The 26,728-nt window shown below is 36.1% G+C and overlaps 1 protein-coding gene across 1 annotated transcript in view; it reads left to right on the plus strand.

Annotated features, from left to right (window-relative positions):
- The first annotated feature begins 259 nt into the window (after window positions 1-259).
- The window catches only part of NUP133 (nucleoporin 133kDa), a 30,836-nt gene continuing 4,367 nt past the window's right edge, over window positions 260-26,728 (plus strand). The window contains exons 1-22 of the mRNA XM_010135729.1: window positions 260-374; window positions 1,124-1,227; window positions 2,247-2,354; window positions 4,062-4,193; window positions 7,027-7,197; window positions 7,822-7,977; window positions 8,065-8,135; window positions 8,702-8,849; window positions 9,697-9,844; window positions 10,514-10,671; window positions 11,337-11,428; window positions 13,483-13,646; window positions 15,050-15,144; window positions 15,264-15,488; window positions 16,364-16,486; window positions 16,931-17,030; window positions 17,992-18,234; window positions 19,347-19,480; window positions 21,050-21,208; window positions 22,632-22,767; window positions 24,625-24,743; window positions 26,035-26,115. Of these exons, the coding sequence (XP_010134031.1) occupies window positions 350-374; window positions 1,124-1,227; window positions 2,247-2,354; window positions 4,062-4,193; window positions 7,027-7,197; window positions 7,822-7,977; window positions 8,065-8,135; window positions 8,702-8,849; window positions 9,697-9,844; window positions 10,514-10,671; window positions 11,337-11,428; window positions 13,483-13,646; window positions 15,050-15,144; window positions 15,264-15,488; window positions 16,364-16,486; window positions 16,931-17,030; window positions 17,992-18,234; window positions 19,347-19,480; window positions 21,050-21,208; window positions 22,632-22,767; window positions 24,625-24,743; window positions 26,035-26,115 (2,892 nt within the window). The 5' untranslated portion in view covers window positions 260-349. The remainder of the gene's footprint in view (window positions 375-1,123; window positions 1,228-2,246; window positions 2,355-4,061; window positions 4,194-7,026; window positions 7,198-7,821; window positions 7,978-8,064; window positions 8,136-8,701; window positions 8,850-9,696; window positions 9,845-10,513; window positions 10,672-11,336; window positions 11,429-13,482; window positions 13,647-15,049; window positions 15,145-15,263; window positions 15,489-16,363; window positions 16,487-16,930; window positions 17,031-17,991; window positions 18,235-19,346; window positions 19,481-21,049; window positions 21,209-22,631; window positions 22,768-24,624; window positions 24,744-26,034; window positions 26,116-26,728) is intronic.

Genomic DNA, 26,728 nt, shown 5'->3' on the forward strand with positions numbered 1-26,728 from the left:
CGGGAGGTTGGAAGAGGAACGCAGGCTCAAGATCAATTCTTTAAAATATAAAGGAATTTGATTACAGCTAACAACTTGTAAGGAGACCACCAAATCACTGCTTCAGGTGGTGCTCGCAGTGAGAGCGCGTTTATTTTACTTAAACCCACTTCATCACGTCTGTTTCTAAACAGACAGACACTAATGAGGTAAATGTCTGCTGAAACTGCTGGAGAAACAGCAGAAAGCTCACTTTAACGTTTTGTTTTGTCGAAGAGCAACTCCCACCAGAGTTATCCAGCATCTCTCAGCAAATGAGACTATTAACTACGATGTTAAGGCTTTTGGATCCTCTCTGCCTGTCAAGGTTATGGAAGCCCTGAAAAAGGCTGATGGTAAGAACTCATTTAATCTGTTACATTCCTCATGGAAATCAGCAGGTGAGAGAACTGTTAACATGGTGTTGACACTGTTTAAATGTCAATTTTGCAGTGGAAACTGCAGTGTTTATGTCTTAGTTTGAATAGAGCTTGGTTAGCTATGTGACTGTAATTGTAGTAACACCAGTGTGCATATGAATGCATGTAAAAGTCCTTCAGCTTCTGTCTTAACCAGTATATCCTATAAACCAAAGTTACGAAGAAAGACTGTAGTAAATTTTTAGTATCTTTTGGTTATTGGTTCGTTCTTGTATCACTTTCTTTGATTCTGGTGCTTCCTAGTGTGGATGCTCTGATCTTTTAAAATTATTTTTAATCCAAATTTGTTACCATGTCTAAAAACCCCAGTGGCACAAAACTTTCTCTGAGTTCAAGGAGTTAGTCTTACAAGCAATTTTTCCCTGTTTTCTTTTTCTGATAGAATGTAAATGGCTCAGTAGTTATAAAAATTATTTTTATCTGGTGTAAATTGATGGAAATATCTTCTAGGACTTTTAACTCTCAAAAGTTGAGCATTTGTTGAATGGAGTTTTAAACTACATGTAATAATTTGATGTCTTAATCAAATACATGGGAATTCGAATGTGGAATTTAATTTGAATAGAAAAAGATATTTCCTATTTTCATATGCAAATGAAATGGTCTTAAGGTTACTCTACAGCGTCATGGAAAATCTTAACGCTTTAAAATTACTTTTTATATAGCTGATGACCAGCTGACTGTTCAAGTGGATGAAAGTGGATGGGCCTGGCTAGTCCATAAAGAGAGGCTGATTATTTGGAAGATTGGTCAGTCTCCAGTTGCTAAGGTATTCAAAAGATCAAGATGGAAAAAATTCCATGGTTTATGCTAGCTAAGCAAGTTATTCGGTCATGTCACTTAAAGCAATGTTTTCTTTATAAATTTGAGTTAATGCTGTCTCTCAAAAATGACATGATTGTTAAAGTCATACTAACAACACTAACTGAAATTTTGAGAGATCTTCTAGTTTTGTATTTTTCTCTTTTTAATTGTCTACCTACCACCAAAGTTACTTATTTGCATTTTAATGCATTTGTTACGTTAGTCTTGATAAAGTTTACTAGGTAGAGGGTAGTTGATATGTTACAGATTGTTTTAGAGATTCAGTGACTGATTTTCAGAAAAAAACCTTGTCAGAAAAAAGCCTGGTTAGTTTCAGCTGTGCTGCAGGTGTTTTTCATCTAAGTTTCTTATGTCAAGAATTTTTTCTCTGGATGTGTTTCAGCAGCATTTCAACGTATAGCAAGTATGGTCAGAAGACTCCTGTAGTTACAAAATCAGTACCTTAGTGCAATATATACATACACACAGTGGAGTGTCATGCATATGTGTTCTGGTACTTGTAGAGATTTTTCAAGGGATGAAATTTTTAACTTCTCAGAAGGGGAGAACTGTTGCCCCTCTACTTTGTTAGTACCTAGTGAGCTTTCTCAAGCACTTCTAGTTTAATTTTGGTTTGCTGCTTTGTTGTATTAGTACGGGAACTTTATGGAATGTCCAAATAATAGCACTTGTGAAAGAAAGAATTCAAAATTATAATGTTGTGAGAACACTTGGGAAAGAAAAAAAACAAAAACAAAAGAAAAACAGTTATGTTTGAAGATGTGCAAGTAGGTGTTTTTTAGCTGTTTGCTGGTTGTGACAACCTTGCTGAAAATCTCCCGTGACATTCTTTTGGATTCCTCATACAGTGTCTGGGCTACCTGAAGATTAAATTTATCAGGATCAGAAAGTCTAAAGACACTGTGTCCAAGGAATAAGTTTTTTGCAGTCTCATGTTTATAATGGCATCTCTTTCTTATTTAGTTATCTCTCTGCAAGGAACTGCAGCTGCCACCCAGTGACTTCCAGTGGAGTTCTAGTTTAGCAGCTATATCTTGTCTCAGTTCCTCAGGTGAAGCGCCTTCTCTGCAGGTGATCAACTTTTAAATTTCAGTGTTTAAAAATGCTTTTAGAGTAAATTCAAATATAGTCTGTTTTACCAAGCATTTGAAAACTGCACTTGGTGTGGTAATATCTATTCAAAAGGTGGGGATTGTTAATTTGCAGTAAATGTATTTGAAATAAGCAAAATGCTGCTAGATTGTTCAAATTGCATTGTATGGTGTAGGATCAGATTAAATTACAGTTTTTCTAAGGATTACTTGACATGTTTTCATAGCAAACAAAAATACAGTAAATGAAGACATAACAAGCACCAGGTCAATCAAATATTCATAAAAGCAGGTGCAATTTAAACATATGCTGACTGGAAAAGTTGTTCAGCGGTGGTTTAATTCCGAGTACACCTGGATGAGAAACACCAGCACTCTGCTTTGGCTGGTCTTTATAAGGAAGCTGGTGCTTGAAGGACAGAGGATTTAGTCTGTCTTGACTGATTACTTTCCTAAATGCCTTTTCTTAACATCCTGTGATAGAGGTTGAGGTTTGAAGATCAGTTAAGTTTTCTGGAAACATGTCTGAACGTGTCTGTTACTATCATTCATGAAAAAAAGCAGCTCTCATTTTCATCTTGGGTGCGGTTTTTCAGTTCATATCTGCAGTGCTCTAATAAAAGTGAATAAGCAGTTATCTTTGGAAGAAGGAAGAACAGCAGAATGTATAATAGCATCTCTCCTTTTGATTTGTAATTGTGTTACATTTCCAGATGATTACAAGTAACCTTAATATCTTGTGGTTAGCTTGAAAACTCTGAATATTCTATTGCTTATTCATACCCAAAGAAATTTAGAGGGAAGTAATACACGTAAACCAAGACTTTTAAAATTTCAGCTTTGTTTGGATTCTATGATTTTATAGAGTGAAGTAGAAATACTAAGGGTAGGAAATATTTCACTAAAATGAAAATTATTAAATAGGGGGCAGGAATCACAAAGGACAATGCATTCTGTGGTGGTTTTTTAATTGTTATGATGTTCATTAGCTAACTGCTTTCTTTTGTGAAGATCTATGTCCAGTCAAAAATCAATTGGAAATCTCCAAGGAGCTTGATTACAGATCTTGGCTACAGTTCTTCTGTTGTTCTGTGATTTTTATTTTCAGCAACCAGTAAATTAAGTACAATGCTTTCTGTCTAAATGTCAATTTGAAGGCAGTCTCTTGCTTCATGCTTTGAGTTTGGTATCTGAGTGATTTCCTGAGTCAGAAGCCCGAATGTAGGTACACTGTAGGCTTATGTGTTTATAAGCCTACATGTGATCTGACATCTCTTAATGACGCTAGAGCCGTTTCTTTGTTAAAGTCTGCATTTCAAGTCTTCCATGGTGGCTTATAACCCTTGGCATCTGGAACTCTCCACGGGCTCTTTTCTGTCTTGAAACTGTAAGTTTTGTTTGCATTTCTGTAGCAGACCATGAATTAATCAGGAAAAAGAACCCGTAGCAAATATTGTTGTTAGCAAAATAAGTAAGTATAACACTCCATGCACATATTAAGTTATGCTACAGAATCGTTTCACTATTATTCAGTTCTAGGTTTGTCATTGTGCATCCGTATGTATTTACTTCTTTTTTTGTGTGTAGTCACCAACAATCTTGATAGGTAAAATAACATGTTTTAGTTAAAGCTGCAGTCTGATTATTGTAATCTTGCATGACCGGTTAATTATTTTCTCACTTCAAGTCTCTGGCAATAATGGTTGCCACCAGCGAAGGTTCTGTGCGCTACTGGCCCAATCTTGCACATGAAGGTTCCTATACAGAGACTTTTGCAGACTTTGGAGGCTCCTTTTGCAGTTTCCTAACAGCAGTAAAGGTATAGTATGATTTATATTAAAATAATGCTTGAATTCCTGACTTTAAAAGGATGCTCTGCATTATTAGTCCTAAATCTCCAATAAATGGAGAGGCAGCTACTTCTGAATCCACAGACTAATTCTTGTGGAATAGCTCGCTAGTGACTAAATTTGAGAGCTTTTTGTATGAAAGTAAGAAACAAATGTATTATGAATTGTTCTTGGAAATTTTGATTTCTGCTGTTGCTATACCTAAATGGGGAAAAGCTCTCAAAATTAATTTTTTGTATATTCTATGTGTGTTACAATATATGTTGTCTTTAAAACTAGTTATTATCAATTCATTTACTCTATCTCATGACCTTTTCAACATCTACTGTTCAGATCCTGTATTATCGATACTATTTTAGGGCATTAACATGTCATAAACATTTGTAAACATAATCAAAATAACAGTGATCTTAATGATGGATTTCATAAGAGTTTCAAGAATTTAAGAAATGCTAATAGGAATCTAACTTAACTGAGCCGAATTGTGACCAAGTATCAGATATCACGATGAGGGCAGCAAAGTCTTATCACACCTATAGCTGAAATATTAACATCAATGTGAATTCAGAGCTAGAGGAACACCTTTTTTTTTTCCCGAACCCTTTTATTAATCAATGATCTGAAAGCCGCATTATTAAGAATATGACAACCATACTTTAGTCATCCAGCCACTGGGTGGATTTACCTTTTAGCATTATTTTTATATAGGATGATGATGAAAATTATGTGGGTTGGGTTTTTTAAGTTATTTTATGAACTGTTCCCATACGAGCGAAGAGTTCATTCTTTCAGCAGTCTCCAGGCCCTTAGCGTTCACATTTTTGAAAATCATTGAACATGTATCAGGCTTTTTTTGTTCCCTGTAACATGCAAACTTCGATCGGTTTTTAATTGTAGGCACCTTTTTTTTTTTTATGCCTTGGTGATAGGGGGAATGAAGGCTATGTGTATGTTAGCAAGTGCTGAGTGTCGATAGTTGGGCACCTGTGAAGTAAAAAGGTTGGTACTGAGGCACTACTGCTATCTACACTGGTCGTTTGAGGGGAGGGGTTTTTTAAACTAGTTATTTAAAACTAGTTATTTTAAACTAGTTTCAGCTTAGCTGCATGAAGTGAATGTCCATTAGTCATCAGAGCCCATCTCTTGGTTTAGTTTCATTCAAAGGGTGTACAATCAGACTGCTCTGTGATGTGATGTGATCCAGCAGGTAGTGTGTGGTAGTATGTGGGGACTAGCAGAAGGTCACTTCAGAAGCAGACTCCTGAGGCTAATTAAAGTGTTAAGGTGGATGCACCTGTTATGACAAAATGCTTGTCATAACTAACAGAAGTCTCCTACTCCTAAATGAGGTATATAAGCACCTACGGTGGAGTACGTGTTTTACATAAAGTATAAGACTTTTCACATTTCTTAGAGCAAAGGTATCGCTGTTTTTCACCATTGGATACCAAGGATCACAGGAGATTTTACTTCTTTTGAGAAACTGAAATGGTGTTTCACAGATTAAAAAATGCCATACAATGCTAAGAAAATGAGTCTCTGCTAGTGCTAAGTACCAGTCAGATGTTTGACTTTATTTTTGACATAGCCAGATGGAAGATTTGTTATGCAGCTCATTTAGATTATTGTCCTGTAAGATAGGATGCTATTTAAAAAAAAAGTTTGTCAAGGGTTAGGGCTGGGCTGGCAAGCAGCAAATGACAGATGGTCTTTATTAATCTCTCTCCCTTTCCAAGGGAGAAGAGAAAGGGAATAAGGGAGAGAGACTTATGGATTGGTAGAGAAAACTAAAACTGCTTTAATGAGATTGTATATATTTCATTTTATTGTTATTAAATATATACAAAACCAATGTTGAAGCCAGCCTCCCTGATGACAAATAGATTTTCTCCACTACTGATGCCATGGACAGTCACTGGGGAAGACCCAGACTGGACTCAGCATCAGACAGGATTCAGGAGCTGGATTCTGGAATCTGATTAGAAATGCACAAACTGGAATCAGAGGCAGAATGGACAGAGTCATCCTCAGACACCAGCCACTGAAGAAGAGAGCTTGACTTAGCTTTATACCAAACATGATGTCTGTGGGATGGAACACCTTGCTGGTCAGTGTAGGGTCACCTGTCCTGTCCACTCCTCCCCACAGGTGCAGCCTCTCACTTACTACAGCCCCACCATGGGACACAGGATGTAGCAGTGACCTTGGTCTGCACAGGAGCAAGTGTCAGCAAGAGCCTTTCTGCATCCCCGTCCCTGGCAATGACTGTAAACATCCAGCGTTGCCACTGCTAGAAGCAGACACTGTCTGCACAAACATGCTGTGGACTTCAGACAGTGCAGGGACTTGGCAGAGACTGAGCTGGAAAGTCAAATCACTGAACAGAATTAGTCCTGTTCTAGCTCAAACCAGGACAAGTGCAAAGTTATGACACTTCAAGTTTTAAGTGCACACGTGGAAGTTGAATGTCATTTAATTCGTAATCCAAAAATGAATGTTACATGTAGTTGTGCCTGTAGAGATTCATTAAATACACAGTTTAAAATTAAGAAAGTATTCTGAGCTTTATGCTGAACTAATTCAAGCATAGGGAATAATGTGGAAATTTTTTTAAACAATCTTTATATGATGAATACTTTCCTTTTTTTTTAATTTTCTTTGTTAGCTCTGAAGTACTATGAATGCCTTGTGTCTTGTTTATTGTTATCCTTATGAGCTGACATAAAGTATGTTATCTGACAACAGAATTGTTTCAGGAATGTGACTTTAATTTTTAGCACGGTTGCTTTTTCTTTTTGTTAGGGAGGAAGCTTTATTTTATCATCTTCCAGTGGCCAGCTCATTCGATTGATACCAGACAGTTCTGGCAAGATTCATCAGCATGCTCTGCCACAGGGTCAAGGCATGTTTTCTGGAATTGGCAGAAAGGTTTCTTCTCTTCTGGGTATATTGTCTCCTGGAAATGATGCTGTGGTAAGCTTGAAAAACATTCACGTAGTAATTACTTTAATTTCCTCTGTAATTTCTAGCCTCAGTGTTTAAGAAAGGAAGAAGAGACTGTGTGAGGATGTATGACCCCCCCAAAAAAGATACAAGATTCAACCCATCTATGTTACTTACATTTCTTTGAAATTTGAAAGAAAAACAAACCAAATAATTGTGTATGCTTTGTAAAGGAGAATGCTAACTTGCTCTTTAGGTCTAAATAAAAGGAGACTTTAAAGAAATAATACTTCCTGGGTAATACAAAACAATTCAAAGTCTTGCCTCTTTGTGGTGATAGCCTTATTGATCACTACTTGAAGAAACTCAAAGTAACCTGTAATTTTACTTTTCTGACTTATGGTTACCAAGGTTGGTGATTAGGTTGAGCTTTCTCAGTGAACTCCACATAAGTCAGAAGAAAGTATGAGAAACATACTTACCATAGATGTTCTTGTAGCTGTACAGTAAGACTTCTCTTGGAAATCATCGACTCTTATCTTGTAATGTAACTTATGTAGGTTGCCCGAGGAAGTCTGAGTGTGGTGTAGATTGTTGCATCTGAATATTGAGGCCGTGCTTTAACCTTTTTAGCTTTGTCTTTTTTAAATGTAGATTTCTAGTGTTCTTTGGGATAAAGAGAGATCAAGCTTTTATATGCTAACAAGTTCAAATCTAAACAAATGGGAGATTGATGATTCATCAGAACGCTACATTCTGAGCTGGGATATCAACAGGATCCTGAAAGAACATATTACAGATGCGATTTGGGTAAGAGCAATTGCACCCGGAAAGGTTTGGTTTTTTCTTTAATAGTCTATTTATATATAGTCATAAGTCAGATGCATTGTTTTTTAGGGTTCTGAAAGTAACTATGAAGATATTAAAGGAGGAGTAAAAATACAATACATGGATTTGCAACAGAATCGGTAAGGAAGTACACTTGCATCTGTTAAGACTTACATTAGTGAGATAAATGTTTTCTGTTTTCTTGCAAAAGCTTTATGTAAATAATGGCAGTTAAATTCTACTTGGGTACCACCACATGGTACATGTCATATTAGGATACTGGGTTTATTTTAGATTATTTCATGCTGTCATCTCTTTGGCGTTACAAATTCTTTACCAGAATAAATTATTTTCACTTTTTTAGTGTTGTTTTATCAGGCTTTGATAAGTGGTTTTTTTCTTTATATTAAATACAAGTAAGCAATTGTGACTAGTTCCAGCAAATGCAGAGAATTCAGTATCTCTCGTGTTTAATTAAATTACATGACATCACAACTTCCTTGGTTCGGTTTTGTATTGCAATATGAATACTGCTAATAAAATAGCTTGAAAGAACAAATAGTATAGGGAGTCTTTAAAAAGTAGAGAATATTGGAAAATACTTATTTGTGATTGTACTTAAATATCTGTCTTTGTGAGTGGTAGAGTTTGAGCAAGTAAAATATGTAATAACTCTCTCAGTGGTGTGGTACTTGTTGTTGCATAGTGATGGGCTGGTGATACTTGCTGCAGCATGGCATCCTGGAGATCGTCCATGTCTTGTCTACTACACTCTGATAACAGTAGAAGATAAAGGCTACCAGATGTCTGATGACATTGTTGTGGAGGTCACACAGTATAATCCATCTTTCCAGGTATGCAAATGAAGGCTCTGAAACTGCATGAAGAAAGCACAGTGTTTCAGAATATTCCCGTATGTAAATCAGCTATCATTTCTTTTTTGTTTGAAGGAAAATAAAGTTCTTGATCTTAAGGTTTTCTTGGAAATATGTATTCATAGTATTCTGAGGAAAATGTGTACTAGTGTCTGTTTATGTTGAATAGTAAATGTATGTAAAATTTATTTACATTTTAATGTATAATTCAAAAAGCCCCAAAAATAGAAGTCTAAGCATCTGATTATTACTGATTTATTTTAGTTTTTGTCCTGTCTGTGAAAGTTTCTACAGAATAATTTTATAGTATACTCATGTAATCCATTTAGAACAGATCTCAGACTCTATTGAGACTCTTGTAGCAGGACAAGGAATTGAGACCTGTATTTTGGTACTTACTAGACAGCTGGCTTGCTGGGAGGGGAGGACACATTGGTTGTCCTTAGTGTACCTCACTTTCTATCTTCTGGAAGCATAAATGTGTGTAATAACTTCCTCAGGTAAATTTCTTCCACTCCTCCCTGTCTTCCCCCTGCCTTAATGGCATCTTAAAATTTAATTTTAAGATGGAAGGAGAGTGTGAAAGCTACTCTGTTTATCTGTTTTTTCCATGTGAAATTAACAAGAATTTAATATACATGGAATTTTTAAAAAGGATCTTAAGTTTTAGGACAAATTAGAAGTGGTTTATTTGGGGTTTCAAGTAATAAGTTATATCCATATCTTGATAAACATCAAATTCAGGCAACTCGGGTCATCCTTAAAAATGTTAGGTGTTTAAGGTATTGATTACATATGTGATATTGCTCCTATGCTATGCTTTCAGTCAGAAGAGGAAGTACTGTGCTGTCTGGTAGTTCCAGATTACTTCAGCCATGCTGCTTACCTCTATAAGGAAGATGAAGTGTTTGCATGTTCCACTGGAACTGGAAGAATTGCTTTACCACAGGAGAAAATCATATTTGGCATACAAGGTAACATGCAGGGGGGGGAAAAAAAAAAGAAAAAATTTGTTGATTCTTTCTAATTGACTGTTTTTACAGTATTTAGATTTTTCGGAGAGCAGAATCATGTATATGCTCCTTTCTCTCCTTATTAAATCTTTCAAGTTGAAGAAAGCACTGACGTGGCATCCAGTACCGTTACAGCTTTCTCTACAGAGTTTCAGATGAAAATGAAGTAGAACCTCACTTTTGGTCTATGAAAGGGTGGGGGGTTTAAGGGGTGGGATTTGCCTTTTTTTTTTTTTTTCTTCCAACATTTACTCTGGGATTTTTTTGTTTGGGTTTTGGATTTTTTGTTCCTGAAGTTAACTTTTGTGTCAAGGTTCAGACAAAAATTTATCCTAGGTGCCTGTGTCAGATGTCTCTATGTACGTCATCCTTGATCTGTAGAGGTGTTTTCAAGTAGGATGTTGGTCCTTAAGTAGAATTTGTACCACTTGAATCTGGATTTTGTTGTTCTTCTGTTTTTAAACTTGCAGCGTCTGGAAATCTGTATCTTGAATATCCACAATTTCTGTAGGTCAGGTGCAGTTCTCAATTACTGTTGGTTCATGACAAAATTTAATAATTGTCTATTTGTTGCATTTTGTTCTTAAAGAGGCTTTTATGTGTGCGTTTTTCCTGCTCTCCTCATCTTAGGAGATAGCATTTTAGGAGCAGGGTCCTGTACTAGCCTTCCCATCTTCTTTGCCAAAAAAAGTGGACTTATCACTATCTTGTCGAGAGAAAACATTTCTGTGCTTCCTGAAGACCTGGAAGATTCTCTGTCCTCTTCTGTTGCTGGACCAAGAAGTGAGGTAATGGTTGGTTGGTTACTGATTTTAAAACTGAAGGTAGAAATTAAATGTTTTTCTTGGCAGTTTTGAATTTTCACTGTGGAAATCCTGGCTTGTTAGTTTTAAAGGTTTGGCTTTTTTTAAAATAGAGACTCAAACACTTGTAATAAAAGCAGTTTCCAAAACCAAATAAATTTTATGACATCTTCCAGTTTGGGTAACTTGTTTTCTGTTGTTTTGAAGTTGCAATTCCTTAAAGTGGAGTTTATACAGTTTTGGGGTTTTTTTTTTTCACATATGTTACCAGGCCTGAGATAACACTAGTGCAGAAGCTTGGACTTGGTTCTCTCTTTTTAATCAGGGTGGGTTTTTTAGCTTTTTATGTGTGTTCCTTTGTGTATGTATGAGATGCTTTTTCTTAGCACACTGTGAAAAGCTTGGAGGCTAAGCTGAGAAGAGCCCTGGCTATATAGTGTCTGAATAGAATTTTCTTAAGACACTTGAGGTCAAATCACTGTGTGACTTTTGTTGTAATGTATTGTATGGGCTTAAGTTTGGCTTAAATACAACTGCTTCCAGGTGGTGTTTTTATTTTAAATTTATGTTGTTGATACTTAAATTGTTTTCATTTCATAATGAAGATTGATATTTGTCTTGGAGCTGAAGTTTTTACTTTGCATTTTCAGAGTCCTGCATTTGATGCAACCAGTAGAATAGAAATTATAGCTCAAGAAGATAAGACTAAATTACTGAAAGCTGCTTTTTTACAGTACTGCAGGTAGAGATTGCATTTGATTTTTGAGACTTTGTTTGCTATTCTTGAAGGTGCTCTCATATTTGAGTAAGGTTGCTTTGGTAAAGGTACTCTTGTGCTGTTTTAATTAAAGCTGTTGTAATGACACTTATCTTTATTAGGGAAGTGTTAGAAACATCTTGGACTAGTGAAGGAGTGATACATAATAGAAATGAGCAGAATTCTGTACTCAATGACTTTTTGCTTTGTGTAAATACTATGGTTACATTAATGCCAATGACACAGCTTTAAACTTTGCTATTTTGACTTCTTTATTCTTTTAATAAGTGATGTTTTGTTGTTAAATACCATTTCCTTTTCTACTTCGTTTTTATTTGTGTAGGTGTTTTCAGTAATACTTTCAAATACGTTTAATTACTATTTATGTGGCCATGAAGATAACTAGCATGGCAGATTTTGTGGCAAGGTTATATCTTTTTTAGATTGATTGATATGGGGGAGTGGTAGAAAATACACAGTTAATCTAACTATCCCAGTTAAAGCATCTTGACTTTTGGGAGGCATTCAATGCTTCTGAAAAGTTTGAGTGATGTAAACAAAGCAGGAAGAGGAGAGATAAGATAAACAGAGCTGTAGACTTACATTGTAAACAACATCCTCTAAATATATTTAAAAAACAAACAAACTCAGAGAACAACAAAAACCCAAAAGAAACAAGCCACAAACCCTCTTAGAACTAATCGCCTTAAAGAGTCTTAAAACTTGGAAAGAACAGATTTAACATAACAGGCAGTAGGAATGCTTTTTGGCTTAGAGCTGCATGTGAGGCAGAAGATTATGAAGGGGGTTAGACACATAACAAAGGATATCAAGACGAGACCTGTAAGCATGCACAAAATTTAGAATGAAATCTACATGTTCTCAGAAGCAGGCATGTAAGTAAACAGAACTGCTGCTGAAGGTGGCCGTAGTCCTGAGGTGACTGGAGTAGCTGAGGTCTGAGTGCACAGATAACAAATAGGAAAGTTGGTATTGTTGACAGTGTGAACAAGGGGGTTCAAACTCGGGTCAGAAAAAAGTAGGAGGTAGTAAGGAAAATGACATGGTACAGTGTGAAAGTTTTAATGTTATTTTGATTAAAATACAGGATGTATTTATGAAACTAGAAGAAATTAACAATTTTGTGTATAGTAGTAATCCAGATTTTATCCAGAAAAATAGCGTGGTAAAATGAATGGAGAAATCTGCAGAACAGCAATTGATGAAGAGCGACTAATGGAAGGCTGTTCAATAGAAGATTCAGTATATTCCAGTTTTTAGAAGTATGATTTGGTTTAGTAAACCTTCGTGCAATTTCTGGATGCACTGCTGATTTTCATTGCAAGATATCTTGTCATATGAACAGTCAAACTAAGCCTCATGAAAAAGTATTTCCAAAATCAGATACGTTGGAATCACAGTATCCCTTCTCAGAGTACTATAATTTTTAGTCACAAAATCAAATCAGTGCTTTTTGTGAATAGTGCTTACTTCTTACATAGAGTTCTTCAGTACAACTTCATACCTTGGAGGTTTGAAGATTTGGATGCTCCTTAGTCTTACTTATTAACCTGAATAGAATAGGATTCTCTGAAATGATAGGAAATAAGAATAATGCCATATATTTGCTGAAGCATTTTCCTGGGAGCCTTTACTCCGTTGCCATTTGTGGGAGTGATTATGTGTACTCTTCAGAGGATTTTTAAAGCAAACAGTAGAAATTTGGTGACTTGGTTACCAGAGTCATCCAGACTTAGCTCTGTATGGAGAAACTTTTCCCTTAATAATGGGGTTAATAAAATAAGTTACTTGAAATGCTTTGTGCTTTTTTGTTTATAGATTGTGCAGCCTACTTGCTTTAAAAAAAATCGGAATACCTTTTATCCACAGAATCAGAATACCTTAACTAGTTTAAAGATAGCTAAAGCACTAATCTAAAGCACTTCATAAAAAGTGTCAGAAAATACTGAGTAGTTCTTGTTCCTATAATCCTAGCTATAGTTAGTTATTTCACATAATTTATATCTATTTCCTTTCAGAAAAGATATAGTGAATGCACAAAGCATGGTAGTTGAGCTCTTTCCAAGCAATGGAGATCTGGATTCTGATACTGAACTGGATAAGGCAGTGACTCAGATCAGTGTGGACTTAATGGATGATTACCCTGCCTCTGATCCAAGATGGGCTGAATCTGTACCTGAAGGTAAACATAACGGTGTATGGGGGGGTTTTGTAGGGGTTTTTGGTGTTTGATGTTGGTTGGCATTGTTTGGGGTTTTTTGTGAAAACCCATCTGGATAAAATTTATAAGCAAGGAACAGGTGGTGGCACTTCAGTGTTTCCATGATTCCTTGGCTAGATCTAAATTATTTTCCACAAGCAGACATGTTGAGAGAAAGAGCTCTTTTGCACGAGCTTGGTCCTTTGTCAGTGTGGCTGCACAGCTTCTGGTAGACTTTGGATCCTGGGTAAGGTGAGCTTGTATCACTCTGGGACATTGGTATTCACATCTGCCTAAAAGAGGACTAGGGAAATTTGTTTTGGAGTATTTGTTGTACGTAAAGTAGACATGTTTTCAGCAAGAAACTTCTTTGTTCGTGATTTCCTGTCTCTTATGAACAGTGTTAATTTGAAACTGTGCCTAGGACCTCTAGGCAACAGTTGTCAGTTACTAAGCAGAGACTTAGTTTGAAAGATTGAGTAAATTGTTATAGATGGATGATACTGCTGCAGTTGTTCCTGCATGGCAGCCAGTTAAAAATTCTCAGGCATCAGATCCTTAGCATTTTCTAAATCAACTTTATTTTCGATTAGGGCTTAAAGGCTTATCTGCCTTTATTCCTGGCGAAAGCAAGAAGTGGAAATTGATAGCTACTTGGAAATAGTCTTGCTAATTTTGCTCATGGTGATAGCTCTTCCAAGATAAGTGTCTAAGCACACTCAGAATATACAGAAATTCTGAAATAGGAAAATAACTTGAGCTCTGGAGAACTCTACTGAGGTGTGATACTTGTGAGGAGACTCAGGAGAAAGCTTCTCATCATCCTTACTGACTCTTTAAGGACCCAATTGTCAGCTAACATTTCTGTCCAGACTTTTCAGATGCAAGCTCATTTGAGGAAAAAGAAAAGCAGAGCAGTGCTGGGCAACCACTTATGTGGTGAAATTGCAGGCAGTGCAAAGTCAGTGAAGTCTGAATGCCTGTTAACACTTTATTTTGCAGTAGCTGTGACCTACGGCACAATAAACTTACAATAGCTAGTCTGCAATAAAGATAAAAATTTGGATCTGAATCTAAAACTTGAATAAGCTGGCAAGCTGCTCTTTTAGTAGCGTAGTGAATTGAATGCTTCAGAATAGTTGTACTGGTCTAAAAATACTTGATTTCTTCTAATAGCTTTACTTCAGCTATGATAGAATTCAAAAACCACATCAAAAATAGCATGGTAAACAATATATAAACAGGTGCACATATACTTTTTAAAAGTAACAGTACAGTAACACTGTAGAAATTTCTAAAATATTTTTACCTCAGAGACCAAAAAAAGGGCTTATCAAAGAAGTGAAGGTATCAAGTGCTCTGATCTAAGATTTTTCTCTTTTTAGAAGCAGCTGGTTTCAGCAATACATCTCTCATTCTTCTTCATCAGCTAGAGGATAAGACAAAAGCACATTCATTCTTCATTGAGTTTCTTCATCAGGTAAAATTCTGCTGTTCTTTTGGTATCAGCACCCACAGTAGCGTACTATTTTGTTTTAAAGTAAATCTTCTAGAACGTTGTTTAAACTGCATGTGGTGTTTCATTATTTTCAACAACAGGTTGGTGTATTTGAACGTCTGGCCAGTTTTCCAGTACGAGGGATGCCAATGGCAACTCGATTGCTACTCTGTGAGCATGCAGAGAAACTGGCAGCAGCTATTGTTCTCAAGAATCACCACTCCAGGCTGCCTGATATGGTGAATGCTGCTATACTGATTGCATTAAACAAAAGGGAGTGTGACATTCCACCAAGTCTTACCCCTGCAGATGTGTTCTTTCGAGAGGTAAGAAACCATATATTTCTGAATCTGTATAGCATTGCATGGAGCAAAAGTTGCAGTGCTTTAATGTGTGCTTTGAAAACTTTCCATTTAAAAATCAATTCAACTTGTAACAATTTCCCTTTAAATAGGGATTGTGTGGCAGTATTTTCCTCACTTTAGCGTACATGCTTTTTTGTCTGCAGCTGAAACGTGAATTCTGACATCTAACATAGCAGATGATGTGTGTTGAATTATCTTTTTTATGGCTGAACTGAAGAGTATGAAGCTTTCCGGATAGGAGAGCTGCTATGATGAGCTGTCCTGGATAGATTTGTATCATATTTTGTCCTCCCTAACATTTGTGAATTTTCTTAGTTTATGCCACATTCTAGTTAAGTGCCCAGTCTTTATTTCTTTCTTCCTTCTTGAGAACTGTGTGTAAAACATTATTCCTAGGAAGTTTTTTTTCCAGTAGAGGACAGTAGTTGCTAATGTAGAAAAATAAACGTAAAAGAAAATAGAAACGATAGTCTGCTATTTTAAAGCAGGCTTGTTATCCAGTATGCTTTATCTAACAAAGCTTCTACTGACCAGTGTTTCAGAAGAATATGGAGGAATATGCTTAATGAAAGTTCATGGAGTTGCCTTTCAAAATGAGGATTTTTTCTTCCAGATTTCAGACCAGAAATCAGACAATTCTTGTATACTAACTATTGGATGAAATATAAGCTGGTGCTTTCATTATCCATTTGAGTAGTTGATACCTCTTAATATTTTTGGCTGTTGGTGTGGGTTCTACTTGTTTATTTTTCTATACAACTCATAAGTTGGCTTTCAGGTATCAGCTGGTAATGGATATGTTTGTGCTCAGTGACATTTTTCTTTCTATCTTTAAGGTGTCCCAGATAGATTCTATCTTTGAATGCTTACTAGAGGAAGAGGAACAAATCCTGAAAGATACACCTATTGAATCAATTGAGTGGGCCCAGATAGTTGTCAATGTGAACAACATCATTAAGGTATAGAATTGTGTTAACTAAAATCTTTGTGGGACAGAACGGTAAATATTGAAAAGCACTCAACTTGAGTGCAGTACATCTGAGTTACTGATAGGAGAACAGAAGTGGATACACTTTTCACGTGTCCAAATATATTAGGAAGGAAAAGATGGTCTCAAGCAGAATTCCTTTTCCTCCTGAGCCGCTGCTAAAGAGAATTTGCAACGTCACAGCATGGTTGGAAGTTAGGAAACCCTGAGTATGTAGCAGAGTGAATAGCTTATGCTTGAGCACTGAGGTTTCTTGCTCAGTCAGTATGTGCTCTTCTATACAACTGAGAAAGTGGTGTAGAAGGAAGGAGAATATTAAGAGTATTTCAGAATTATGAAAGATGTTGTCTTTTATAGTCTGTGTGTGTACAGGTAGAGTAGATTTTAAAGTGCTTATGTCCTTGCCTTTAAACAGGACATGCTACAAGCTGCCTGTCACTATCGTCAATCCAAAGCCTCTTCATATAAAACCGGAGAGCTTCCGGAAAGAGAACCTGAATATATTCCATGGACTGGTGAGAAATTATTACTAGTTCATTAGTTATCTGTCCTAAACAAAAATACTCATGAGTTTCAGAACACAAGAATTTCAATCTGTATGTTAAACTTACTATTAAAAGCTGCTACAAGGTTGACAGTTAAGAATAGGAGAAGCTCAAGGTTTCATTTGGTGAATTAAATGGAATGAATCAATGAACACTTATTTTGTCCAGTATTTATGATAATTCTTTAAAACTTGCATTGCAAATCTGACTACAAAAGCAAAATTTGGGAGGCAAGGTTAATTTTTTAAGCACTGGTCCTGGTTGGCAGACCTATGGGATACTACACAACATTAAAATGAATCAAAATGTGATCTACAACTGTTCCAAAAGGACTACTGATTCTCTGCTTCCTTAAGCGTGTTTTGTTTTGATGATTTAATAAGATGGAAAACTATCAGAACAAATATTTGCAGAAGCCAACACTTTCTAGTTGGTACTTCAACTTCCCTGTGGCCTCTACTATAAAACATGCTTGTTTAGTGCTCCCAAGATAAAAATCTTTTGAAAAGCAGGACCCATGCAAGCTATTCTGGTGTATTAGGTCTTGATGACTGTGTCCTGGTATTTAAGTTGCCTTTGCCTTGTGTGTATTTTCTGCTTTGCTTACAGATGATGCAAGTGATTGTTTTCTTCTGAAAATAATAGTTGGTGTTGGTAGTTGGCAGTGTAGATCTGTGTAGTTCAGGTGGTGCTGTTGTTTATGTTCTTTTGTTTACTACATTTTGGCCAAATTTAATATGTAAAGGTAGGTGAGAGTATATGTTTGGGGGCTGCTTTTTTTTGTAGTATTGCTTTGATTTTTAAAATTTTTAATGAGCTTTTCTCATTCTATTTTTTCAATTATATGTAGTTATGCTTTTGTTTTCACCACTGGAATCTATGCTGAAATTCGGGATTATTGTTTTAATGTTCCCTGTGGTGTTTTTCCAAGCATCTAGTGGCCTTCGCACAGCACTAATACGTCAGCATGGAATCATTCTGAAGATGGTGTATCCCCAGGCCGACAGCAACCTCCGTAGCGTGGTGGCTGAACAGCTGGTGGCGCTACTGGACTGTTTTCTGGATGGCTATGTTTGTCAGCTGAAATCGGTGGACCGCCCTGCTGACCAAGAGCGGTACAGCAACCTGGAAATGGAGTATGTGCAGAGGAGATCAGAACTCTTGTCGCCTCTCCGTAAGTACCGCCTGTTTTCCTTAAGGCACGTCTTAAATGTTCCGTTCAATGAGGAATTGATGCAAATCCGATAAATGGCGTCTGTGTTTGAATTCTATTTCTTCTACACATTGGCCTTCAGGATATAAATGAGTGTTTTTATTATTTAATGAGATATTTACAAAATAAAAACTGATTACAGAATTTCACCCAGGACTGCATCCATGCCTGTACCTCTAATAACATGTTACTGCTTGAACTTTTTTCTCTTGCTAACTTGATACATTTTTCTGGCAGGAATTTATCTTGTGCCACTTGACTACAAATAGCCTATAAATGTATTTCTGAATGTCTGTTTTGCAAGTTGACGTAAACTTATATGCCTGAAAGCTCCTTTAGTGTTTATCAGAAAAAAGTTACTTTTTGTATCTTGATTACTTACTAATCAAACCTGTTGTTTAACATGTCAGATGTGGACAAGTCTTTAATGAGTAATTGGTTTGGGCTTTTTAGACTAAAAATAAATGATAGAACTATCTAATAATCAGTGCCTCCTAACATTTTTGAACTTCCTTAAGAAAAAGTCAGTAAAACTGAAAATGATAGTTCAAGAGACTTTTACAGGTTAGCTTGTAAATACATTTTATATCATTATATTCAATCTAGAGTTCATATTTCCTTACAAACAAAGTTTATTATTCTGCTAACTCTTACATATTTAACTGAACTAACATTTTTAATACAAACCCCGTTATCACTACTTGTTCTGCTTTTTTTTATCAAAAGTCTTTGCCTGCTGCTTTTTCACGCTCTGTAATTGTGTGGCTACTATTACGGATGTTAAGGCATGGGTTGAATCCCACCCCCCAGCATAAATAGCAGATGATGTGACTTCCAGAGAAAATAGGATGTATATGGGCTTTTGGTATTCTAAACTTCTCTTCTTCCTTCTTGTAGTGGGGGATGTAGGTGGTAGGTTTGTGAACTTGGGTGTGCACAGGGTAGATGAATGGTTTTTTGGGAATGTGTAAGTATCTCCTTGATGTGAGCACTTGTTTTCATTTTTCTGGTCTCTGCCTTCAGTCATTCTCTTACAGCTTATTTGATATAACTTCTTTTTCTTGATTACATAGTTTCCCTGGGACAGTATCAGATGGCAGCTACTTTAGCAGAGAAGTACTGTGACTTTGATATCCTGGTGCAAATGTGTGAGCAGACAGACAACCAGGCCAGATTACAACGTTACATGAGTCAGTTTGCAGATCAGGTAACTTTTTTTCTGTTTCCTTTAGCTAGTGTTTTATAATAACTTGCTCCTGAAATGTTGCTAAAGTTATTATTTCTTTGGGGTTTTTTCTTTTTTTTTTTTTTTAAATGCCTATGCATTTACATATACATGTGGAAGTAATGTTTAAAATTGAAGTAAGAATTTACTGTGCAGAACTCAATGGAGTATTTTACTCTGAGACTACAGAGCAATTCATCAGAAATATGGGTACAGGCTGTATGGACACTGTCTTTTCATGGAACTTCTTTGTGTTTCATTGGTTGACTCCCTCTTAACATCTTTTGACATTTTGTGGCTTGTTCGCTGAGGTGCTGTAGTCAGTGTACTGTTTTATTAAACTAACGTAGTATAAATTTAAGGACAATTTTTTAGTGTTTAATATGTAACTAGAAAAGCAATTAAGTAGGATGGGAGGGGTCTTGCTGCAGTCCCTTTTTTTTTATTGGCCTACTAGGTGCTTGTTGGACAATTTTTCCACCGTCCATTAAGAGCTGGTGTAAAAATTTCCAAGTGTGCTGAAAAATTTAAAAGCTTAAGGAAAAGGCAGTAGAAACTAAAGTGAGGGGGTTTGGGACAAAATGTTCCTAATTTTAGAGTTGGTGAAATCAATTTCTTTTACTTTCCACTACAACTGTGGAAAGAGAAATCCTGCAGTCTACAGTTTTCCTAATAAAAACAGTACAGAAAGGTGGTTTTAATAAGAAAAAGCAGAAGTATCGGTAATGGACAGAAAATACAGTAAATGTTTTTAATAGTAGGGCTTAAATACTCACTGTCAAAGAAGGTGATAAAGTTTCTTTTTTTCTCTTCACGTGCTTTATTTCAAAGGAAAAATACTTTCTGAAAAGAAGTTACTATGGCAAATGTAGATAAGTCTATTCAGTCTATGGCTGAATAGATAAGTCTGGATAGAATATCAGACTGATGGCTTCAAACTATTTTTTTAATAATTAAGGCAATTAAAATTTAGCATTACTCTAAAATTACTCCATAAAGACAAAATTAAATCTCAAACATAAATCCTGATTAGCTATTTCACATTGAAGTTTTTGAGGATAAAATAGTATTTTTTTTAAGACATTTTTTAACAATGAAGGAGAGAAGTAAGGTATTAGGTGCACTTGGAGATAGGAGGGAATGTTTCAAAACCAGTGATGGTAGAAGTGAACTTATATATGAAAGGAAATAGTAGGCATAGAGTTCTGTTGGGGCAAAGGAACAGGTAAGTAAACAAGGTTAGAACTGTGATTGCTATGACACCTCTTTCCATTCCTGTCAGTTACCATGAAGAATTTACATTTCGTACTTCCTTCACTTTCACTGAAGGATGCTGTGTGTATCAGCATCTGCTGCAGAGTAGCTCGTGAATTCTTTAAACATTATTTCTATCAGGACTCTAAGTTCTTTTTCATCAACATTATATTTTTTGTGTTTCTTATTTTGTAAGTAGGTTCCTACCAATTGTATTTTATGAAGCATTTTGCCTTAGAAGACAAATTATATTTAAATGTAACTTCTAAAATATGTTCATATTCTTGTTATCTTCAGAATTTTTCAGATTTCCTGTTTCGCTGGTATCTAGAAAAAGGAAAGCGAGGGAAGCTGTTGTCTCAGCCTATTGCTCAGCACAGGCAGCTGGCCAGTTTCCTGCAAGCTCATGAGCATCTGAGCTGGTTACATGAAATCAATAGTCAAGATCTGCAAAAGGTAGTGTTTCATAAATACAACCAAACTGAAATATCGCATATTAAACAGGTCAAGTACTCATTCAAGTAGGCGTATTATATAGTTATGACTATTTTTCATCAAAAGACACTTTCTCTAACTCATGTAGATGAGACATAACACAGGTTATTCATAGAGTACCAAAGGCCTTCCTCCAGGCACCCTCTGGTATGTTGTGTAAGCCACTGCACCAGGTAATGAAAATTAGGGATGCTTTTCATCCCTTGCTAATGACTAATACATTTTTATCAAGGAATTTTTGTTTGGCTATGTGATTACTACTTTGATGGAATTAGGGGTTTATAGTGACTATCAGTAGCATTATTAGATTATCCAGTGAGGGAAAACCCAAAACTTGTATTTCAAGACTATTTAAAGCAAAGGAGTTTGGAGGTATCTCAAAAGTAAAAAAAAGGTATTGATTACTTTAATCACTTACATCCATAGTGTAAAAGTTTTGGGTTTTTTAATAGCAGTTGTGCATGTGGACAGATTGATGTGACATTGTTTTTAAACTCGATCCTTTGTTGTCTTGTAGGCTGCCCAGCTATTCTTTGTCCACTTCCTGCTGGTCAGTCTTTCCTTCCTTCTGCTAGACTTAAGAATGTATTTCACTTTAGCAAATAAAATATTTCTAAACAAAAATGGCTTCTTTCAATCCATGTGCACGTTTATTAAGCATGCAGAGCATAGAAACATCTATCCTACTGCAAATTATAGGTTGATAGTACTGTATGCTCCTTAAACACAACCAAAAAAAAAAAACCCCGACAAAACCAAACCAACCACAACAAAAAAATATCCTGAGAATCTTGTAATACTGCATTTGTCTGAACTGAGGTTTTCGTTGTTATAGCAAAGCATTGTGAAGAGGGGGCAAGGATTCTAAAATACAGAACTCAACTACTGTGCAGTCTGGATAGTTTATTTCCGAATAAGTGCTTAGAACCTTTTTATTCCTTTGTCTGATAGACAAATTCTTGCCTATATGTTTGTTTACTCCAGCAGTTATATGTATAACTCTGTTTTTTCAAGTTCCTGAATTAACAAGCAAATCAATCTGCGTGCAAAATTGTTCTGTCAAAGCATATTCACCTGGCTTTGATGAAACCTGGGATCTTATTCAAGAGGTATAATACGTGAAGTTGCAATTTGTCCTTTTGATAGTTTTTCTTGATTAGTACTGAAAAGACTGTTTTGGACACAATTGGAGTAGAGATCTATGATTCTTCCTAAAGAGTGTAATGCAGAGCTTTGATGTGCAAGTCATACGACTTTTAAAAATAAGGTTTATAGTATTACAAATGATAAGTAGTTGTGAGACTGCAGTCCAGATTAAATCCTTATTGCTAACCTTGTGGTGTTAACTTACACAACTGATTTCTAACATCTTTGCTAATTTCAGGCTCACAGTACCTTGCAGACTTTAGCAAACATGGAGAACCGGTATTTTGCAAAGAAAAAAACCCTTCTAGGCTTGAGCAAATTAGCTGCACTGGCATCTGACTTCTCAGAAGACATACTGCAAGAGAAAATAGAAGGTAAGAAATAAAAACAGAGCAAAGCGCAGAGTAGCCTCATGAAGTTACTGAATTAGTCACGTTAATTTTGCAGATTGTTTATTTGTTAGGTTGAGGGCTCTGACTAATTGTGGTAAGGATGAATGGGCTGATGATTTTGCTCATTGCAGGAAGGGTAAGGAAGACAGCATGAGGCAGTAAGCTTGGTATTCACTTTCGTCTGCAAGTTAGAACTATAAGCATGGAAACTTTGTGTCTTTTCACTTTTTCTAATAACACAAAATATCGGCATCTGCACAGTGTTTTGAGAAGTCATTAGTTCTGAAGTGTCTGAAACTTGTAAACCGTTCACACTGAATGAGTTTTCATGAAGCTGTGTTTGGTATTTCAGGTGCAAGGTAAAAATTATTTCATTTCTTCAAGCCTGTTTATTGAATGGCTCTCAGTCTGCACTCTTCTCAAGACCTGAGACTCTTAGGCTGTACAAGGAAATCCAGTAACTGTGTTGTGTTGTCATCATGTACCTGCAAGTACATTTGTGATCAAGAAGTGCTTTCTCAGCATCTCACTCTCTGTATCTAGAAAGTTACAGTGACAGTGTTTTGTTATGCTCTGACTTGAAAGGATGTTAACAGGGGAAGTAAGAATACCTGTTCAGCTTCATTACCTAATGCAACAGTGCCACTGCTCTGCCATTCCTATTGCTTCGGAAAATACCTTTTTTCTGATACTCTTTGAGCAGCACATGGTGCAGTGAGTGCAGAATTTCTTTTTCACAAAAATAATTAGGCTGATACTGGCCATCAGGGAAAGCTTTGAAATATTACTCAAGGTTACTACTCAAGCTTACTTCTATTTATCTGCGTATTTATCCATGTGTGTTATATATAATTCTTAAATTGTGTTGGAAAAGCCCAGGGATAATTATGGTAACTAAGTAAGCTTTAGGAATTATTTTTAGCTTGTAATAATAATTTATTTGCCTTTTAAATTATAAAACAATGCTGAACTTTACAGTTTAAATTTATTTTTCTTACTGTTGTGTGAAAAAAAACACAAAAAACCCCCCCAAACCACCCCAAAAACAAAACAAAAAACCCCACAGCCTATACCTTTAAATAGTAAAACCATAGAAAAATGAGAAAATCAAAGCTTTATTTCAGTAGACTAATGGCCTCTCGAAAGTTGATCTGATCTTAATTTTGCCATGTGTTTCTCTGTGACACATGGTGTAGGTTTTAAAACTTATGCTCTTCGTGTATCAGTTTTCTGTTGATAAAGAATAGTTATTTCTGCCACATTTTGCTTATGAATTTAAACAGATAAAATGCTCTTTAGAATTATTTTCCCTTTTTTACCATGCAGTGGAACTGTGCAGGAAGGACAGGGTTCACGTAGTGTGGCAGAAGTTATTTCATTTTGATTGTTCCAGCCTAGTAAGTTTCTAACAGTAAAGCAGATCATACTGGAAAATAAAACAATCAAAGATGGAATAATTTGTGAGATGGGTCAGGTCCGTGGCACAGGTCTTCAGCCAAAAGGTATCGTATAATATCAGCCAGCTTACTTTCTTGCATAGTGCAACAGCTGCACTCCAGTCCTATGTATTCATTTTTTGGTTTTGAGGAGAAAAGAGTTATCAGTCTGCATTACAGTGGGAACCGGAGTGGAAAGTAAGAACTGGTTTACCAGGATGACGATACTGAAGTGGAAGTGTTTCTGTGCTTCAGGAACATAGATGAGTGTCCAAACAGGATGCTTCATAACAAATACTTGTAGACTTAAATAATACTGTGACTTGACAGTTACTACTTCATTTTATGACACAGTAATAAATTCTAATAACATGAAACATTTATTTCCTTAAATGACTACAAGAAATATCAGAACAGGAGCGCTTTCTATTACATCAGGAGACACTTCCTGAACAATTGCTGGCAGAGAAACAGTTGAACCTGAATGATATGCCAGTGTTGTCTGTATCTCAGCTCATTGATGTGAGTATCTCATGTTTTCTTCATTACCTGGGTAAAGTTCCAGTATGTTTTCTGCCTCTCTGCTTTAAAGTGCTGCTAGGAGAAAAAGCAAATGAAATTGGTGCCAGAAGTTGATTTGTGGTCTGAGACAGTTTTTACCTTCTGTTACATTCTCAGTAGGGCAGAACTTCGAAGGCAGAAGGGATGAAGAATTCCACCTTAGTGCAGGATGCTACAACCTAGAAAAAGAAGGGGCTACATCCTGGAAGAGGCTCTTGATCACCTGTTGCAAAGCGTCACCCAAAGTCTTTCTGCTTTTTTCCTTAAAAAACAAACAAAACCCCAACCCATTCTAAAGAAAAAACATGAACCACTCCAATACTGGGATCACTAATAATGCTGAGTCCTTTTCCACACATCTTTCTCGTGGTAGCCAAGAACCAGTAGCCTTGTGGGCGGCATATTTTTACCATCAGGTGATGCACACAAAAAAAATTCAACGAGTAGCAGGAAAACATTGTAAAACAAATCAGGCCCTGTCTGGGTGTCAGTTTTTTCACTCTTTCTTTTTCTGTAATCCTGTGGAAAATCAAAAGCTGATAGCGTGCTTGTTTAAAATCTCGTGATATTTTAGAAGAACTCTTAATAGTGGATTCTGAAGTCATTACCTGTATTCTTTAAGTGAGACTGTCTGCAGCATTAGAGAAGAGTAGGAAGTGTCACTCATGATGTGGCAAGTTCTGGCACCATGACAGTTTTCCTTATGAATTCTGTTGTCAAACCACTGTTTGTAGTTGCTACTTGCAATGCAAGAATGAAACTCAAAGTGTAAATAAGAAGAGTGTTCATGTTAATGTTCCTTTGAAGTACTAATTTAGAATGGGGGTGATGGTGAAATATTCCTAGCAAACTTGCCTGGCTTTAAAAGGTGAAACGCAGTACATGTACTTAAGTACTTCTTTGAGCTTAATTACCAAAATAATTCTGAGAGATTATTTGTGGAGCTGAGCTCTGGCTACAATAGTCCAGGAATGTTACAGCCTTAAATGGTATTTAAATTTGAAACCTAGCAGCCTTATATCCAATATCACTTGTCCACAGACCATTGTCACATAGGTGGAATGCCGCTCTAAAACCTTAAGTATATTTCATACTGTAAAAATACTTGCAGTTGAATCAAGACATATTTTCATGAGAAGGTCATGTAAGTGGAAAATACGTGGTGGTCTTCCCACAACAAGTTGTCTATGGTATCAATTACAATAGTTTGTAGGCTAAAAATAATCCTCTACGTTAATCTCTCATATCTTAGATGTACATATGTGATGAGAACAGAAGAGCCAATGAGTATGACTTCAAGAAAGCACTTGATCTGCTGGAATATGTTGACGAGGTAGGAAAAGTTTTTGAAGGATTTCTAACCTAGAGACTTATTTTTTGTTTAAGCTAAGATGGTGCATCTGTAGTTACTTAACGTTAGCTTAGTGTACAGTAATTAAAAATAACCCCTGACGTGTGTTTTCAGTTTGTTTTTAAGTGTACTGGAGACTTAATGCTGCCAAATGTGGTTTGGATCACTTAAAAATTGCAGTCCTCATCTTCGCTTCCCATTTATAGTCTAGTTTCTTTTTTAGAGCCTTGCTTCCCTACAGGCTTTTTCCAAACAAGATGAAAATAATCTGTTTTGAGTAGTTCAGTTCTTGTGCCTTCCCTATTGGCAGTTTCTGCGATTGTCATGAGATAATGTGGGGTAGTCTCCAGCCTTTTTGCATGTAAATAGCATTGAATCACAGATTTGCTCTCTGCTTTCTAGCCCCTTCTTATTGTATGATCTAATATCTTATCAGGGGTAATTTTCTACTAAGCATGAATAAATCAACTTCTGAGGAGCATGAAACCTAAATTAACAAGAGTCTTTTCTAAAAAGCTACAGTTGTATTATTTTAGGCAAAGAATTCCTTACCAATTGAAATGAGAGCTCTTTTCTGATTATCCCAATTCCTGCT

This window comes from Buceros rhinoceros, unplaced genomic scaffold (genome assembly GCF_000710305.1).
Source record: "Buceros rhinoceros silvestris isolate BGI_N320 unplaced genomic scaffold, ASM71030v1 scaffold43834, whole genome shotgun sequence".
Lineage (NCBI taxonomy): Eukaryota > Metazoa > Chordata > Aves > Bucerotiformes > Bucerotidae > Buceros > Buceros rhinoceros.